General features: G+C 41.8%; 1 protein-coding gene across 1 annotated transcript in view; it reads left to right on the plus strand.

Moving 5' to 3' along the window:
- tbc1d31 (TBC1 domain family, member 31) overlaps nt 1-15572 on the plus strand; it is a 40477-nt gene extending 24905 nt beyond the window's left edge. Inside the window, exons 15-22 of the mRNA XM_055634726.1 lie at nt 1127-1279; nt 7514-7649; nt 8594-8686; nt 10277-10417; nt 11501-11695; nt 13025-13178; nt 13638-13763; nt 15047-15572. Coding sequence (XP_055490701.1) covers nt 1127-1279; nt 7514-7649; nt 8594-8686; nt 10277-10417; nt 11501-11695; nt 13025-13178; nt 13638-13763; nt 15047-15186 — 1138 coding nt within the window. The 3' untranslated portion in view covers nt 15187-15572. The remainder of the gene's footprint in view (nt 1-1126; nt 1280-7513; nt 7650-8593; nt 8687-10276; nt 10418-11500; nt 11696-13024; nt 13179-13637; nt 13764-15046) is intronic.
- The last annotated feature ends 4602 nt before the right edge of the window (nt 15573-20174 follow it).

The following is a 20174-nucleotide window of genomic DNA, read 5'->3' on the forward strand; positions in this document are numbered from 1 at the left end:
TCCACACAGCCACCACTCTCTGAGTAAAGAAGTTCCCCCTCATGTTACCCCTAAACTTCAGTCCCTTAATTCTCAAGTCATGTCCCTTTGTTTGACTAGGCTTAGATTCCTTTGAGTTTTAAATTTTAATTTAATTAGGTTTACTCAGTCGGGAAAGTAAGTACATTTTAAAATGGAACTGATATCTTTGTGGTGGGTGAGTGTATTGTGGATTAGCGATACAGGTGAACAAAGAAAGGTAAGGTACACATCATCTATGATCCAGTCCAGTGGTGGTGCAGCTCAAGGGGTTTCGCTCCCCTATCCACAGATGAGAAGTTATTTTTGTACGTTCTTTTGATAATGGGCCTTTGTGGCAACCTCATGGACCTGTCCCACTTAGGCGACTTTTTAGGCAACTGCAGGAGACTATGCAGTCGCCACGTGGTTGCCGGGGAGTCGCCTTCATGGTCGTGAGGAGTTCCCACATTCTGGGAACTGGTCGCGGCCTCATTATGGTCACCGCAAATTTTCCAACATGTTGAAAAATTAGCGGCGACTAGGATGAAGCCGCCGTGGAGTGTAGCAAAAATTCCCGTGCGGTAGGTAGGTCGCCAGGAGGTCGAAGATTCTTGTAGGTTGTAGCTATTGCTGACCGGTGAATTTCATTGGCTCATTGGGGAAAAAAAGCGTAAGCAGTAATTTTCAGAACCGAGGATAACCGACCAGTAATGTTAATGTCCGCCGAGCTTCACGGCCGTGTATCTCTGGCTATTTACAAGTTGTCTCTACTCCTTCTCCCTCGTTCTACCCCCCTCTCTCCCCCCCCTCCCTCCTCTCCTCTTTTAAAGGACTTACCGTACACTGTGCTTTAGCCATCTTAATTACAGCACCAACCTTCCTGTTCATCGCGGTGTGTGCCTGTATCACCTTGGCTTTGCACCATGTGAATTTCACTCAGAGCTCCCCCTGCTTGCCCTGTCCCCCGCCTGCATAACGGGCTGGTGAAGGAAGCGATATGTGTGTGTGTTCCACTCTGACGGTCGCAGTTCCAGTTGCCGACAACTTGACAGTCGCCTGAAAAGTTGCCGAAGTGGGACAGGCCCATCACTCTATTGTGTTCATTTTTGCTGTCATGGTCTTCTAGGCAATTGGCACATGAACTTGAGGCGCAGAGTGTCAGGAGGCAGGCTGAGAACGCTGCCTGGTATCGGCAGCAGGAATTACTGCAGGAAGCTGAGGAGCAGAGGAGAAAGATCCTTCTTGAAGAGGAACAGAAGCTTGTGGATCAGAGAATGAGGTAATTTGCACTGGCATTTTCAGTTTGGAATAATCTCAAATGATCAAAACTTCAGCCAAGATATGTGCTAATTGCTTTAAGGGAAACTCTTCTAGATGTATATATTTAATGGTTGTTCCATTGCTATCCACCAAAATTTAAATGTGATCCCATTGATGCATTTACCCTAATTTTATCTCTACCACATAGCATTATGTTAAGTTTATTTCCTACCTTCTGTCCATTATATTCCACTGTGCTCACCACTGTTATACGCATGCTGTCACAGACTCAAATGACTGGCTGGAATTTTTTTGCAGTCAGAAGGTCAAGCTTTAGCATCCAGATAAATGACTTTCTGTAGAATGTTTCCTTTAACAGTGCTGAATTGAAGTTAGAACAGTACAGCACAGGAACAGTTCCTTTGACCCCCCAATGTCTGTGCCAAACATGATGCCAAGAGAAACTTATCTGCCTGCACATAATCCATATCCCCCCCCACCCCAATCCTTGTATCTCCATGTGCGTATCCAAAAGCCTCTTAACTGCCACTATTGTATCTGCCTCCACCACCGCATTGGAATATACATGAGGCAGCATTAAAAAAAGATGGCCTATAAAGCGTAACTTAGATGTGGTGGATTTATTTCCCATAATTTTCCTCCTTCCACGATCTGATCGATGCTGGCATGTGGCTTTGCTCTCGACACCTCACCTGAATGGACATTCTTTGCATGTAAGCCTTCAATGTGGATGGCAACGTTTTGAGCATGGAGTATTGCACAGACCACAACCCTATTCTCAAAACCATTATCGTTCACAGTCAGCAATTGCGCCGATTTCTATTCTACAATAATGTTTGTGATCCTTCTCGCAAATTACTTTTTTTCCCCAAATTTCTTGCTTGTCTCTTTATTTATTTCTTTACCAAAATTATTGTGTGGTTCTCATATCATATTTCCTCATCACATATGAGACTACATTTGTCACATTGAGTGAGTTATGGAACTTTCCCATTCCTCTGCATAATATCCTGCAACTCATTCTCTCGCTCTGATTTGCCTACCACGCACACACAGAGGGGTCACCTGCAGTAGGCAATTAACTAAACTACTTGCATGTCTTTGGGATGTGGGGGAAAACTGGACTGTGCAGGGGAAACTTATCTGACAAACTTTACACAGTCAAAACTAGAGGTCAATAGTGAACCCAGATCACTGGAGCACTACTGCTGCCCCACTGTGTCAACCTTTTGTGGTGTGTCGATCCTTTCCGCTCTGAATGCCAACTTTGGTTCAGAGCCTCCTGGTACAGGCACCTGTGTTTGTGTCCCATTCTGGACAGCAGAACCCATAAACTAGCCCAGCATTACAGTGACGCAGGTGGTGAGGAAGTTGTGGAGGTGAATGCTTTTGAATCCTATGCTGATGAAATCTTGATCTCCAAGGAGCTGGTATGCTTTAAACAATAGGTTTGACATAATGAATGTAACTAAGTTGTTCTTATTTCATTTATTTTGGAGAATCAGCTATAAAAGCAAACCAGTGAAAAGAACTTGTAGTTGTCCAACTTCAGCCTTTCTCATTCTGTGTGGGTTCCAATGTACTTCACAATTGAAAACACCTTTGACGTGAAATGGAAGAGATGTGACAGTGGATTTATGCACTGTAAAATCCGATAAACAGCAACAAACAACTAGATTATGTTTTGGAATAAAATGTTGGTCAGTTCTCCCTGTGACCTGCGTGGGTTTTCTCCGAGATCTTCGGTTTCCGCCCACACTCCCAAGACGTACAGGTTTGTAGGTTAATTGGCTTGGTGGTGTGTTGAATGGGACAGTGGAGGATGGAGTTAAAGGGAAAGGGTTTCTTAAATGTGTGAGCGTAGAGACCGAAGGGTGTAAAATGAGGGTAGAAGAAATAGGTAGCAAGGTGAAAAGTAAAAGTGGCAGGCAGACAAAACCAGGGCAAAAATCAAAAAGGGCCACTTTTCAACATAATTGTGTAAGGGGTAAGAGTGTTGTAAAAACAAGCCTGAAGGCTTTGTGTCTCAATGCAAGGAGCATTCGTAATAAGGTGGATGAGTTGAATGTGCAGATAGCTATTAATGACTATGATATAGTTGGGATCACGGAGACATGGCTCCAGGGTGACCAAGGCTGGGAGCTGAACATCCAGGGATATTCAATATTCAGGAGGGATAGACAGAAAGGAAAAGGAGGTGGGGTAGCGTTACTGATTAGAGAGGGGATTAATGCAATGGAAAGGAAGGACATTAGTTTGGAGGATGTGGAATCGGTATGGGTAGAGCTGCACAACACTAAGGGGCAGAAAACGCTGGTGGGTGTTGTGTACAGGCCACCTAACAGTAGTAGTGAAGTTGGAGATGGTATCAAACAGGAAATTAGAAATGCGTGCGACAAAGGCAAAACGGTTATAATGGGTGACTTCAATCTACATATAGATTGGGTGAATCAAATTGGCAGGGGTGCTGAGGAAGAGGATTTCTTGGAATGTATGCGGGATAGTTATCTAAATCAACATGTAGAGGAACCAACGAGAGAGCAGGTTATTTTAGACTGGGTATTGAGTAATGAGGAAGGGTTAGTTAGCAATCTTGTTGTACGTGCCCCCTTGGGCAAGAGTGACCATAATATGGTTGAGTTCTTCATTAGGATGGAGAGTGACATTGTTAATTCAGAAACAATGGTTCTGAACTTAAAGAAAGGTAACTTTGAAGGTATGAGACGTGAATTGGCCAAGATTGACTGGCAATTAATTCTAAAAGGGTTGACGGTGGATATGCAATGGAAGACATTTAAAGACTGCATGGATGAACTACAAAAATTGTTCATCCCAGTTTGGCAAAAGAATAAATCAGGGAAGGTAGTACATCCATGGATAACAAGGGAAATCAGGGATAGTATCAAAGCGAAGGATGATGCATACAAATTAGCCAGAAAAAGCAGCATACCGGAGGACTGGGAGAAATTCAAAGACCAGCAGAGGAGGACAAAGGGCTTAATTAGGAAAGGAAAAATAGATTATGAAAGAAAACTGGCAGGAACATAAAAACTGACTGCAAAAGTTTTTATAGATATGTGAAAAGAAAGAGATTAGTTAAAACAAATGTAGGTCCCTTGCAGTCAGAAACAGGGGAGTTGATCATGGGGAACAAGGATATGGCGGACCAATTGAATAACTACTTTGGTTCCGTCTTCACTAAGGAAGACATAAATAATTTGCCGGAAATAGCAGGGGACCGCGGGTCAAAGGAGTTGGAGGAATTGAGTGAAATCCAGGTTAGCCGGGAAGTGGTGTTGGGTAAATTGAATGGATTAAAGGCCGATAAATCCCCAGGGCCAGATAGGCTGCATCCCAGAGTACTTAAGGAAGTAGCTCCAGAAATAGTGGATGCATTAGTAATAATCTTTCAAAACTCTTTAGATTCTGGAGTAGTTCCTGAAGATTGGCGGGTAGCAAACGTAACCCCACTTTTTAAGAAGGGAGGGAGAGAGAAAATGGGGAATTACAGACCAGTTAGTCTAACATCGGTAGTGGGGAAACTGCTAGAGTCAGTTATTAAAGATGGGATAGCAGCACATTTGGAAAGTGGTGAAATTATTGGACAAAGTCAGCATGGATTTACGAAAGGTAAATCATGTCTGACGAATCTTATAGAATTTTTCGAGGATGTAACTAGTAGCGTGGATAGGGGAGAACCAGTGGATGTGGTGTATCTGGACTTCCAGAAGGCTTTCGACAAGGTCCCACATAAGAGATTAGTATACAAACTTAAAGCACAAGGCATTGGGGGTTCAGTATTGATGTGGATAGAGAACTGGCTGGCAAACAGGAAGCAAAGAGTAGGAGTAAACGGGTCCTTTTCACAATGGCAGGCAGTGACTAGTGGGGTACCCCAAGGCTCAGTACTGGGACCCCAGCTATTTACAATATATATTAATGATCTGGATGAGGGAATTGAAGGCAATATCTCCACGTTTGCGGATGACACTAAGCTGGGGGGCAGTGTTAGCTGTGAGGAGGATGCTAGGAGACTGCAGGGTGACTTGGATAGGCTGGGTGAGCGGGCAAATGTTTGGCAGATGCAGTATAATGTGGATAAATGTGAGGTTATCCATTTTGGTGGCAAAAACAGAAAAAGCAGACTATTATCTAAATGGTGGCCGATTGGGAAAGGGGGAGATGCAGCGAGACCTGGGTGTCATGGTACACCAGTCATTGAAGGTAGGCATGCAGGTGCAGCAGGCAGTAAAGAAAGCGAATGGTATGTTAGCTTTCATTGCAAAAGGATTTGAGTATAGGAGCAGAGAGGTTCTACTGCAGTTGTACAGGGTCTTGGTGAGACCACACCTGGAGTATTGCGTACAGTTTTGGTCTCCAAATCTGAGGAAGGACATTATTGCCATAGAGGGAGTGCAGAGACGGTTCACCAGACTGATTCCTGGGATGTCAGGACTGTCTTATGAAGAAAGACTGGATAGACTTGGTTTATACTCTCTAGAATTTAGAAGATTGAGAGGGGATCTTATAGAAACTTACAAAATTCTTAAGGGGTTGGACAGGCTAGATGCAGGAAGATTGTTCCCGATGTTAGGGAAGTCCAGGACTAGGGGTCACAGTTTAAGGATAAGGGGGAAATCCTTTAAAACCGAGATGAGAAGAACTTTTTTCACGCAGAGAGTGGTGAATCTCTGGAACTCTCTGCCACAGAGGGTAGTTGAGGCCAGTCCATTGGCTATATTTAAGAGGGAGTTAGATGTGGCCCTTGTGGCTAAGGGGATCAGGGGGTATGGAGAGAAGGCAGGTACGGGATACTGAGTTGGATGATCAGCCATGATCATATTGAATGGCGGTGCAGGCTCGAAGGGCCGAATGGCCTACTCCTGCACCTAATTTCTATGTTTCTATGTTTCTATGTATAAGTGTCAAGTGTCAAGAAGACCAAGGCGCTCATTGTGGACTACAGAAGGTCTAGGGGTGGCACGCACACCCCCATCCACATTAACGGGACGGAGGTGGAACGTGTTTCCAGCTTCAGGTTTCTGGGTGTCAACATCTCTGATGAACTCTCTTGGACCCACAATACCTCAACACTGGTCAAGAAGGCTCACCAGCGTCTCTTCTTCCTGAGGAGACTAAAGAAGGCCCATCTGTCTCCTCAGATTCTGGTGAACTTCTACCGCTGCACCATCGAGAGCATCCTTACCAACTGTATCACAGTATGGTATGGCAACTGCTCTGTCTCCGACCGGAAAGCATTGCAGAGGGTGGTGAAAATTGCCAAACGCATCACCGGTTCCTCACTCCCCTCCATTGAGTCTGTCCAGAGCAAGCGTTGTCTGCGAAGGGCGCTCAGCATCGTCAAGGACTGCTCTCACCCCAACCATGGACTGTTTACCCTCCTCCCATCCGGGAGGCGCTACAGGTCTCTCCGTTGCCGGACCAGCAGGTTCAGGAATAGCTTCTTCCCTGCGGCTGTTACCCTACTCAACTCTGCACCTTGGTGATTGCCAGTCACCCCGCCGCCCCGGACACTCCTTCCTCCAGTGACTGATCTCCCCTCCCCGAAATTTGCACTACTGCTACCGTATACACATATATATATTTTACTGTTCCATTATTCTGTGTTTGCACTTCTGGGTGAGATGCGAATTGCATTTCGTTGTCTCTGTACTTGTACACTGTACAATGACAATAACAATAACGTTTGAATCTGAATCTGAATCTGAATTGACCCTAGTGTGTGTAGGATAGTGTTAATATGTGGGGATCGCTGGTCGGTGCGGACTCGGTGGGCTGAAGGGCCTGTTTCCACACTGTTTCTCTAAACTAAAGGTCACTAAAGGAATCTCCCCACTCTCCCTCACACAGTCTCGTTCACACTGTCCTGTGGGGTGTTTTGCATGCAGTGAGAAAGTGGATGAAGCCTCAGGTCAATATCTCGCCCAAAAGCAATAGCTCTGAAAACGCAGCACACTTCAGCACTGCACCAAGAGTGAAGGTGTATGCTTGTGTTCAAATAGTCCCTGACTATCTTCTAAATGAGAGGTGAGAATTCCAAACACAGTGCAAAGTAGATTGTTTAGTTTTTAGATATGGCAAGTTCTGACTACTTGATGTTAATGAATGGATATACCTCTGTGAAAGACAAGTAACCAATCAAAGTGTATGTTCTACCTGGCTGCGAAGCTAGTGTTTCTCTTTATTTAATATGATATTTTTCCTTTTGAAGACTCGCTGCTGTGAACCGTGAAATGAAGATAAAAGAACTTCAAGTGTTGGATACAGCACAAAAGCGCTTCCTGAAATATCAACAAGAACAACAAAAAACTGAATTGCGACGGCTTGATGATGAGATTGACAGAAAGGTCTGTGTGATTCTCTGCTCTTTATTTGTGTGAAACCAATGAGTTAACAATGATTTGTACGGGGCCCTTGATCTGCAGCATCTGTTGGTGATCTCATTGTAAAGCCTTGCAAGACAACTGCAACCTTATGCATCCCAATTTGTGATGCCTGTATACAGACACTGCCTGGCAGTTTGCCATATTGTATTTGCTGCTCCATAACCAGCCATCAAGAGCTGTAAGAGCAATTTCCCACTCTTTTTATTTAGAGACTCAATGGATAGTTCTCGAGTATGCGTAAGCTGACTTTGCCGTTCCAAATCTGTGGCCAGCGGAGAAGCGGGAGTTTTAACCACAGAATCACATGGGGGCACAGTGGCACAGCTGTAGAGTAGTTGCCTCACAGCGCTAGAGACCTAGGTTCGATCCTGACCAGGGGTGCTGTCTGTACGTTTGCACATTCCAAAGATGTGCAGGTTTGTAGGTTCATTGGCATCTGTAAATTGTCCCTAGTGTGTAGGGTAGAACTAGTGTAAAGGGTAATTATTGGCCAGTGTAGACTCGCTGGGCCGAACAGCCTGCTTACATACTATATCTCCAAATCTAAACTAAAAACTAAAATCAAATGTGGGTTTATTTCTCTGCTGCCTTTGAGGGTACAATATTCAATAATGATGTGATATGGCACTTGAATGAACCTTTTTATTCCCCCAAGTATTATTGGTATTGTAGACTTCAAATAAATTTATGCCATGGTATTCACCAATGAAGAACATTGTAAATCAGTTGCAGGAGTAGGCCATTCGGCCCCTCAATCCCACTGTGCATGTAAATAAGCAGAAACCTAGACTCAGTCCCCATCCCACCCCACCAAGGGTTCTCATCAAACTTCTCTGTATCTTGCATGTTTGTGTACTTGTTCACTTTATGTTTATACATAAACCTGTCTATCATTTTGGTTTAAGATTTCTCTCCGGGACAAGGAAACTGCCGCATTAATTCAGGACATCAAAGTGAGAAATATGGAACTGGAAATGCAAAAACAAATATTTGAGCAAGTATGAATTGCCCTTTTTACTGCTATCATTCTATGGTGTGAGGGAAATGTCAGTGTGACAATTAAGCTTATGTGTAATATGTGTATTCATAATACCAATTGGATATAAAGCGATTGATGAACTAGTGAACCACTTTAAAGTTACTTTGGAAATTGACAAGCAGAAAAAGAGCTGTCTTGGATTTAAACAGTATGGGGAGAAAACAATTTCCATGTAATGTCTCCACAGTAATCGGACACAATTGTCTCCTAAGACACAGCTCCTATTTTAACTGGGTGGCCATTGAAATTGAGAAGCAATTGCTTCTATTGACACTTGTGCAACAATACTCTCTTAAACAATGTAACATGTAGCCTTTAGTATTTTTAGCTAGCAGTAAAAACAGCTTTATTTTTTAAAATCATGCAGAGAAAAAAACTTTGTTATTGTGAGTCCTAAACTCTCAGCCCCTAACCCCTTTCCCCTGTAAACACTATGGTCTTTATAATGCGATTCTATGACATGAGTTTTCTAAGGAACTCAACTATTGTTTTATAATGAACTGCCTGTGTTATTTCTCCATCTCTTTCTAATTTTTAAGTGTGGAAATAAAATTAGCATTGACTCTTCTCTGATTATCTCCATTGGAATAAATGTGCTTTTGCAATTCTTGTTAAATTAAAATTAGATCATATTTTTTGAGTGCATATAGTGTTTAAACATAAAATACAAAGTGCAGGAAGAACACCCTTTAAATGTTACTCTTCCTTTCTTATCTGACACTCTTTCACCTCCAACCTTTGTCGCATACAGCACACATCTGCCAATCATTGCCCCCTCTCCCCCCATCATTTGTATCCACCTATCTCTTGCCAGAATTAGACCCTTCGTGCCCATCCTTTTCAGCTCTCTCCCCCACTGCTCCAATCAGACTGAAAAAGGGGACCTGACCCGAAGTCAATTCCCTCCATAGATGCTGCCTGACCCCATAGATTTCCTCCCGAACTTTGTTTTTTGGTCAACGTTTCGGCATCTGCACTTTTTTTTGTGTCTCTCATGTTTAAGCATAGCTCAATTTAAGAAGAAAAACAAAACAGGAAATACAAACATTATAGACAATAGGTGCAGGAGTAGGCCATTTGGCCCTTCGAGCCAGCACCGCCATTCAATGTGATCATGGCTGATCATCCCTAATCAGTACCCCGTTCCTGCCTTCTCTCCATATCCCCTGACTCTGCTATTTTTAAGAGCCCTATCTAGCTCTTTCTTGAAAGCATCCAGAGAACCTGCCTCCACCGCCCTCTGAGGCAGTGAATTCCACAGACTCACCACTCTCTGTGAGAAAAAGTGTTTCTTCATCTCCGTTCTAAATGGCTTCCTCCTTATTGCTAAACTGTGGCCCCTGGTTCTGGAATTCTTGCTATCTCAGCATTTGGAAGGTATCCTGAATATTTAATAGCGTCATGTTCTATTTGACATGTTTGTATATACATTCAGTTGGGTCATGTTTAAATAATCAAGTTGAAATATAATGGATCATACGGATTTATGGATAATTAAAATACACTTGTATTTGAATAACGTTTAACTCCATGTTATACCACATTGCAGCAACTTGCCAAGAAGCAAGAAGCTGTGACACAGAAGGTGAAAGGACAGCTGGGCATTAACTGGATCAAAGCTGATATTGAAGATCAAGAGTTCAAGAACCAGTTGGAATTGGACCAATGTCCAGATGTTGAGGAATATAAGGTGAAGAACAGACATTGGGTGATGAGACTGTGGGATGTGGTTGTGTTCAGTTCCTTCCAAAGACTGATAGCTACAGTTCAGGATCTCCCTCTAGTTTTATTATTCATATTCAGGGCAAATGCCCTCTTCACAAAGAGGTGTATGATCGTCTCTAAGGTACACAAAAAAGCTGGAGAAACTCAGCGGGTGCAGCAGCATCTATGGAGCAAAGGAAATAGGCAACGTTTCGGGCCGAAACCCTTCTTCAGATCGCCTGTATGATCGTCTCTGTGCACTCAGCAGTATAAACATCTTTCACGAAAAGGGTGCTGCCACAATATGCAACTTCTTTCTTCAAAATCATTGCAATACTTTGCATCTTAAACCAGTGTAGATACAAAATAATATTTATTGTTATATGCATTTTATTGTGCCAATGGAATTGATAGTATAACAGGCAACTCAAATACAGGGTAGTTACATTTCAAACTATATTTTCTTTCCAAGACAAGCAATCAAGTAGGTTGTTGAAACTTTGAAAACCGCCCTCATTGTACAGGCATGACCTGTGCTCTGAATTCCAACACAGTTAGCCACATTCACTGGGGAAATGTTCATGCTGGGACCAGTCAGGCGACTAAATGTGTAGGAAGGGACTGCAGACGCTGGTTTACACCGAAGATAGACTCAAAATCCAATTAAATGATCTGGTGAACTCTTCTCTAATTTATCATTACAAAGATACAAAGAAATAAGTCAATATGAATTTTCTGTATATCAGAAATTGATTATTTTTTCATCTGGGCTACCATTATCAGATTTGTTGTTTGGGGGGGGGGGGGCAAGCTGTTCTTAATATTGTGCCTTATCCAGGTATCAATGTTTGGACTCTTTGTACTGTTATTGGGCTATTTGTTTTAATTCGGATAAATAGTGGATTAGGGACTATCAAACATGGTATTTCTGCAGTATCCATCAGAATTAGTGCTTTCCCTACAGTGTTTTAATCCACAGAAACTTTGTAAATATTTTGAAGTTCTGCACTGGTTTGTGAAACTCATAGAAAATGTGAACATTGATTGAACGTGTTACTTTCTTGATCAGAACATTGTAGAAGAGATGGCTGGAACTGATCAGCTCTCCAACAACAAGGATTGGCAGGCACAGATGCTGAGCAAGCAAAGGGACTATAGTTTGAAACAGCAGAAATCCCAAGCAGAATTGGAATGCCTTGCTAGAAAGAATAAGGAAAAAGAAGCCATGCTGTTTGATATGATGAAGGAATTTGAAAACCAGCAGGTAATCTCAACTGCAAAAGTGGAAGAAATTTGTAAAATGGTCTCCTATTCACCGATACTTTAAGTATATCCATTATTTATTTTTACCTCTACTCTACACTAAGAATGAGAAAAACTTTCTACTCAAAGGCAACGTGAGTATGTTGCTCAATTTCAAATGATTAAATATTTCTAGATTGAGTTGACAGAAGGCAGCCTGGATTTTCCAACTGCATTTGTAATGAGTAAAGATTTCTTCTTTTGCTTTATTCTTTAATACTTGGTATTTCCAAGCTATATCAGTATATATTCTAGAAAAAAAAAGCACACACTCCCCGACTTTCACAATACGCAATTACATATATAATTCTGTACTCTGTCCCTAGTTCAATTAAAGTAGTTTGTAATTTCTACAATATTGTATGATCACTCAAGTTTACATCAGAAACAAGCCAGCAATGGCAGCAGTGCTTACCCCGCAGTCAGTGCCCACAAAAAGTGCCTCAGACGCTGTTGAGACAGTTAATACCCACACTGGCTTATTTTGGGCAGGAGATTGGGATGGTAATTACAACTTGCGTAAAATCTGACATAAGTAAGAGTTCATGGAACGTAACCTTTGCATAGGTCGGGGAATGCCTGTACACAAATTCTTCAACTTAGGGGAGAAATTGTGTTATTTCTGCGTAGTGAGTTCTGAAACTATTCAGGGAGACAGTTGCTTTGATTTGAGGGGTGAATTGTCATAGCAGGGTGTTCAGTTTAATTTCACTCTCATAGAAACATAGAAATTAGGTGCAGGAGTAGGCCATTCGGCCCTTCGAGCCTGCACCGCCATTCAATATGATCATGGCTGATCATCCAACTCAGTATCCCGTACCTGCCTTCTCTCCATACCCCCTGATCCCCTTAGCCACGAGGGCCACATATAACTCCCTCTTAAATATAGCCAATGAACTGGCCTCAACTACCCTCTGTGGCAGAGAGTTCCAGAGATTCACCATTCTCTGTGTGAAAAATGTTCTTTTCATCTCGGTTTTAAAGGATTTCCCCCTTATCCTTAAGCTGTGACCCCTTGTCCTGGACTTCCCTAACATCGGGAACAATCTTCCTGCATCTAGCCTGTCCAACCCCTTAAGAATTTTGTACGTTTCTATAAGATCCCCTCTCAATCTCCTAAATTCTAGAGAGTACAAACCAAGTCTATCCAGTCTTTCTTCATAAGACAATCCTGACATCCCAGGAATCAGTCTGGTGAACCGTCTCTGCACTCCCTCTATGGCAATAATGTCCTTCCTCAGATTTGGAGACTCGCTCTGAAAGCCCATTCAAATGTTGTTTCTTTACACAGTGGACCAAGGTTGCTGCAAAGCCTGCTGAGTCAGAAGCATGGCAGCAAGGTGAAGGTGATGCTGCTTCCTGGAGGCGGCAGCTGTTGCCAGATGGAGCGAATGAAGACACGGAATCCGATGATCGCGCGTGCAGAAATCCCCACGATCCATCTGGTAAACGGCCAAACCATTTCACAATGTTGCTGATTTATGGCACCCTATAGTTAGAGTAAAGATACCGCACAGAACCAGACCCTGCCTAGTCCGCACCAACCAGCGTTCCCTGTATACTAATACTATCCTACACACTAGGAACAATTTATAATTTTCACTGAAGCCAATCAGCATACAAACCTGGACATCTTTGGAGTGTGGGAGGCAACTGGAGAAAACCAACGCAGTCACGGGGAGAACGTACAAACTCCGTACAGATGGCACCCATAGTCAGGATCAAACTTGGGTCTCTGGCGCTGTAAGGCAGCAACTCTACCACTGTGCCGCCCGATTCCTGGTTAATTACCGAGTTAATTACTGAATAATGCTCATGCTTCAATTATGATATTAACTTACTTTTAGAACATTTGTACATTGAAATCATTTACAATGATTTGCCATTCTTTTTCTCTTTTTCAGTGAGGCATTATGACTCAAGAACCATATGTCCAATGAAGCAAGAAAGGGATCTTTTACTGGGCAGTGGGGACCAAAATCCTACCAGTCTTTGTTTGAATGACATGACATTTGACTCATCGGTTCAATGTAAGCATGTAGTGGAAGTTGGTGTCAACCTGCTCACAAATATATATAATTTTTCCAAATCACTGTACTGCCGTGTATTTCGTTCAATTGGATTTTAGCCTCTATTCCTTTCCAAAATGATGCATTTGTGTGTGAACTGGAAGTTTGTTACAAGTGTGTTTCTACCTTGAAGCATCTTTGTGCTTCCAGTGACTCTCATCTCTTCTACAATGTTGATTTCTGCTGGTTTATTAATTAGGCGAAACCATTTATACAATACAAGTTTAATCAAATAGATATTGATGTCTTAAGTCAATACACACAAGGAGAGCTTTCTAGTTAGTCCTTCTGGGCAGAGAGGTAAACACTCCTACTGAAGTCCCACAGCCATGTGAAAACAGTGGCCACTAACGAATGCATTGCACATACACAAGCAAGTGAATTTGTGCCCTGACAAAAGCAAAAGTGTAAACATTGTATGGATTGGTACTAATGTGAAAATTCACTGTTTAGTTCCAAATATTCTGTCTCATGTAAAATATAATGAAGTGTGAGGAAAGAATTAATAAGCATATGATCAAATATCCCTATATTACAAACTTGTAGAATGTACAAATTCCATGAGCTAGCTTTGCTATGTTCATTGTCATCAAATTGAAAGCCACTTGATTGGAAAACAGACTCCATCCCTTGTACAACATACTCACCCAACATGAGACAGATGATAGACTATTTCAGTCTGTTTTACCAGTTCTTCGGCGTCATTTAGTTGCCTTTTTTGTGTCTGTTGCGGTCTCACTACAAATGTGTCTTCCTAAATTACATTTTAATATATTATATTTTGCAATTTTCTGGTATGAGTGATGCTAATTTTAATATATTATAACATCCATGTTAATGTACATTAAAGCATAGACAGGAAAAGCTGCTTTTCACATTATGATGTTCAAAAATACCTTGTAGTATTTTTGAAACGCAACTGGTGTAATGTAGGATCAAGGATATTTCTGTTCTTCCCTTTATCTAACTGGAACAAATATGCTTTTAAATTGCAAAACTTAAAAATAGTCAGCAAACTTCATTGTTTTATGAATGACCAAGGGACTTGCTATATGGCTTTCTTCATATGATCTCAGCCTTATGGATTACTCTCTATCCTATTCTGCCGCAAAAATATTCCTAAAATACGGTTAAATGGATGTAACCATCTGTTACTAGTACTATGAAGGCCCTTTGTTAATTGCTGACCAATGAACACGATATAGCCCTTTCTGATTGCAGTGTTTATTTTTCATTTACTGCAGTGTCTTTAGACAGAGGAAGAATGGATCATGAAAGAAAGGAGCGTGAACTAATGACTGGCGTACGAGAGCTAAGGCAAAAGCTGGCAACGCGGGCTCGTCTCAGATATTCAACCAACTCCCTCACAGACAGTGCAACATAGAGCAGTTCCATTGCTTATTAATAAAAGATCCAAAATCGTGGAAGATGGAGCAGGTCAGGCAGAATGTGTTCGAGAGAAACAAAGAGAAACATTTCATGTTGAAAACCCTCTGTCAGATTTACAGCATCTGCTGGGTTTTTTTTAAATTTTCATGTTATTTAATAATTTGAGGTACAATATAGTCTATTTATTGACATTTTCATTCCTGTATAGACTGTTCTTTCATCTCGATCTGATTAATACAAAATTAAGGTTTGATTTTGTAGTTACTGAATTGTTGAAATGTGCACATAATGTAATTCGTAGACAAAATCAGGGAATTTTTAATACTTGTTTATTTTGAAAATAGTTGTACTTTTATGCTTATAAATAAAGTCTTAATTCTTTTATCCCATTTGTCCCAAGAGAATGAATTTCAGGTCAGAGATCACAGTTCAGAGCTTGACTGGCTGATGTGGGCAGTGAAGATGTCGGACACCTAAGGATCCATTAGTTTCTGTCAGGCCTGGGGTGGAATCAGTATCATTAAGTTAATTGTTAAGACAATTTTAAATAAAGCAAATGACAATGGGGTTTCATTTCAGAAAACTGTGCCTATACTGAGCATCCCAGGGCCATTCCTTAAACGTGGGCCTCTGTAGTGGACGAAAGTATGTATCCTACCCACCTTCAGAGTATAACACAATGCCTACCTGATTCTTTCTGTCTCCTTTACTCCTCACTGAGGCCACCTCCATTCCTTTTCAATGCCACACCCAGAAACTATGTAGTTAACTTGTCAACTGTTTTTAGTTCTCTCTCCACTGCACAGAATAACTCTGAGAGCCAGCGGCAGATTAGAAACTGAATCTGGATATGCTAGTTTGCTAGTCCTCTTCGTCATCCATTTGGTTTTGAGGTCCTCTTATCTTGAAGGGATGCGATGGGAGAAGATGTTCCTGTAGCTTTTGGTCAACTTGAATTTTTGGAATTCCACTCTAAGAATAAACCATTTGTGAGCTGATAAAAATGTTCAATATTGTGTGATAGTTGATAAAGAGATAAACACCAAATTCTGCTCAATAAGCGTCTAACATCTTAAAAATCCAGCATTATCTTAAGGCATGGTCCTGAATTCCAGGCACCCACCTGTGGCACTTTACTTTACTGGAGGTAGGATATAAAAATACAGGTCATCATTGTTGGATCAACTAGGGAACAACTAACTGGGTGAGGAGCTTGGAAACGTGAAAGTAGGTTGAATAATTCAAATTGTGTTTGTGCAGGAGAGCCAAGTTGAAGGAGTGCACAAATCTCAGAGTCTTGTAGGGCTGGAAGAATTACAGAGCTGGTTTGGAATTAAGATTTGGAAAGAATTGAAAGCAAGGAAGATAATTTTAAGAGACACAAACTGCAGATGCTGGTTTACAAACATTATCACAGATTTAACATACAGCTAAAGATCTTGAGGGCAAACGAGGAGAAGTGCAACAGGTGAATGTGTGACTGACGAGTTGGTGCAGGGGTTGGGATTCATATTTTTGGACCATTGGCAGGGGTGAGCTGTCCAAGAGGGACGGGTTGCACTTGAACTGAAGGGGGACCAATATCCTGCCAGGCAGATTCACAAGTGCTACTCGGGAGGGTTTAAACTGGATTGGCAGGGTGACGGCTGGAGGTTTGTATAGACATCAGTGGCAACAACTTCAATGGGCAGGAACACAGCAGGGAGTAAGGAAAGTCAATTGGATTAAATTGCATTGATTTTGATGCTAGATGCCTGACAAGAAAGGCGGAATGAAGTCCAGGCGTGGATGGGATTTCCTGGCAGCTTAACGTTCCACGGTACAGGTGCTACCAGAGGGATATAGGTGAGGGTAAAGGGAGGCTTTACTGATTCTGGAGAATATCACAGCAGTAGTCCGTGATGATACTGAAGGATCTGCAGAAGGATAATCAAGTATTAGTATTTCTGTTTACTTAGACCATTTTGGACATTTTCATGTGACTGTAAAGCTGGTGCAAGTAAGGCTGTCATTGTTCCATTCCCATTGCACATGGCAATTACAATGCCCTCCATAATGTTTGGGACAAAGACCCATCATTTATTTATTTGCCTCTGAAATTTGTAATAGAAAAAAATCACATGTGGTTAAAGTGCACATTGTCATATTTTAATAAATGCCATTTTTATACATTTTGGTTTCACCATGTAGAAATTACAGCAGTGTTTATACATAATCCCCCCATTTCAGGGCACCATAATGTTTGGGACACAGCAGTGTCATGTAAATGAAAGTAGTCATGTTTAGTATATTGTTGCATATCCTTTGCATGCAATGACTGCTTGAAGTCTGCGATTCATGGACATCACCAGTTGCTGGGTGTCTTCTCTGGTGATGCTCTGCCAGGCCTGTATTGCAGCCACCTTTAGCTTATGCTTGTTTTGGGAGCTAGTCCCCTTCAGTTTTCTCTTCAGCATATAAAAGGCATGTCAATTGGGTTCAGATTGGGTGATTGACTTGGCCACTCAAGAATTGACCATTTTATAGCTTTGAAAAACTCCTTTGTTGCTTTAGCAGTATGTTTGGGATCATTGTCTTGCTGTAGAATGAACCGCTGGCCAATGAGTTTTGAGGCATTTGTTTGAACCTGAGCAGATAGGATGTGTCTGAAATACACTTCAGAATTAATTATGCTACTACCATCAGCAGTTGTATCATCAAAGAAGACAAGTGAGCCAGTACCTTCAGCAACCATACATGCCCAGGCCATAACACCCCCACCACTGTTAAACTGAGTTCTTTCAATCTAAAGTCAACTTGACTCAAACACTTGTTGCTGTTAAAATCAATTCTTTATTCAGCTGAGACTAGTCTCTTGAACCTTCCAACACAGAGCTGATGCTCTGGGGCGGGTCCAGAGAGGAGTAACTTTGATACAAACTCATGGCATTTATATAGGTATTACACATTTCAGATACAGAGGGTATGACAAGCTAGTAACCAATCATCTGAGTCCTTCTGGTGATTTACAACATCAGTCACATGATCCGCCTTCCCTGGCCTCATTACAGCCTTCGTTTGCCTGTGCTTTATAATTGTTTTAGAATTATTTTATTTCAACACAGCAAAACCCCAGTAGGCTCTTATGAAAGACCATTCCTCAAAATACAAGATACGTATATAACACAATGATCACACAAGTCATACACACTTTCTATACCAAGAGAAAATATATTTCTATAAATCTAAACAATTTCTATAAGTCTAAAGTGTACCTTTCTATTAAGCCAATACATTTCATAATTGGTGTTATTATAATTTTACACATTTTGAAATACCATTACCTATGTCTTTAAAACATTAATTATATAAGTTTGCTGAATTACAGTTTCTAAGTTCAAAACGCACATTTCCATCTCCCATCCAAAGATACATGGGTCGTAAATCTGTCAATTTACTTAATATGAGTTTGGTGCCTTTCCTGTTATCGGGAAGTAGGATTTCCAATCTCATGTACCAGGCAGAACACAAGAGACTACATCTCAGACCATTACGTCAGAATTCCATCTGCTTCAACCTTCTATAAACTACTCCCTCAATCTAATTATTTCTCAAAGCAACTATTCTTTCACTTACATCTTATTCCTTATCACACATTATAATTGTACACAGCCAAAGCTAACTGCAGTCTATCATCTCTCAGCCTTGAATTCTCTCAAACCTAGCAAAACAAGCCATAACTCTTCACCTTTATGTCACATTCAGAGCTCAAAAATGTACCATAGAGACAGAGCAGATGGCCTAAGAAGAGGCCCCTTATTCAGCTTCACAATCTTCAACACAAAGCCATATCAATTACAATTTCCTCCAGTGCTATAATTGCCCCAAACAATAACCTAAGCTAAGCAGGTTCTGGTTCAGGCCTCCATGTTTTGATTCATCTTTGCCTGTGTGTATGTGTCTGTTTGCACTTTATTTCGGTTCAGGAAAACTTTAAGCTTTTCTTTTGCAAATTACCTAGCTTATATAAAAGTCACTATCCAAGCGGTTCTATTTGTATAATATTTCCTCACCACCGTGTTTCACAGATGAGGTGGTATGCTTTGGATCTTGGGCAGTTCCTTCACTCTTCCATACTTTGCTCTTGCCATCACTCTGATATAAGTTAATCTTCATCTCGTCTGTCCACAAGACCTTTTTCCAGAACTGTGGTTGCTCTTTTAAGTACTTCTTGGCAAACTGTAACCTGGCCATCCTACTTTTGCGGCTAACCAGCGGTTTGCATCTTGCAGTGTAGCCTCTGTATTTCTGTTCATGAAGTTTTTTTGCGGACAGTGGTCATTGACAAATCCACACCCGACTCCTGAAGAGTGTTCCTCATCTGTCGGACAGGTGTTTGGGGATTTTTCTTTATTCTAGACAGAATTCTTCTGTCATCAGCTGTAGACATCTTCCTTGGCCTGCCAGTCCCTTTGCGATTAGTAAGCTCACCTGTGCTCTCTTTCTTCTTCATGATGTTCCAAACAGTTGATTTTGGTTAGCCTAAGGTTTGGCTGATGTCTCTAACAGTTTTATTCTTGTTTCTCAGTCTCATAATGGCTTCTTTGACTTTCACAACTTTGGTCCTCATGTTGATAAACAGTGGTAAAAGTTTCCAGAGGTGATGGAAAGACTGGAGGATAGACAAGGAGCTGAGAGCTCTCTTATGCCTGCATTAAGGAGGCAATTAAACACACCTGAGCAATTACAAACACCTGTGAAGCCATGTGTTCCAAACATTAGGGGGCGGGGGAAACTTTTAAAATCTATCCCCTGCACGGAGAACCCGACCTTTTCTCTGTCGGGTCTCCGTTGTCGTTGGGGCCTAGCACCGTGGAGCGGCCTGCAGCAGGAACGACCTGGGGCTCCAGTCGCGGAGCTGCGGACCTACTCACCATCATGGAGCTGGCCGAGTTTGGAGCGGGAGGAGCGGTGGTGGCGCGCTGCTGCGACCCGACCCCAGAG

This window comes from Leucoraja erinacea, chromosome 4 (genome assembly GCF_028641065.1).
Source record: "Leucoraja erinacea ecotype New England chromosome 4, Leri_hhj_1, whole genome shotgun sequence".
Taxonomy (NCBI): Eukaryota; Metazoa; Chordata; class Chondrichthyes; order Rajiformes; family Rajidae; genus Leucoraja; species Leucoraja erinaceus.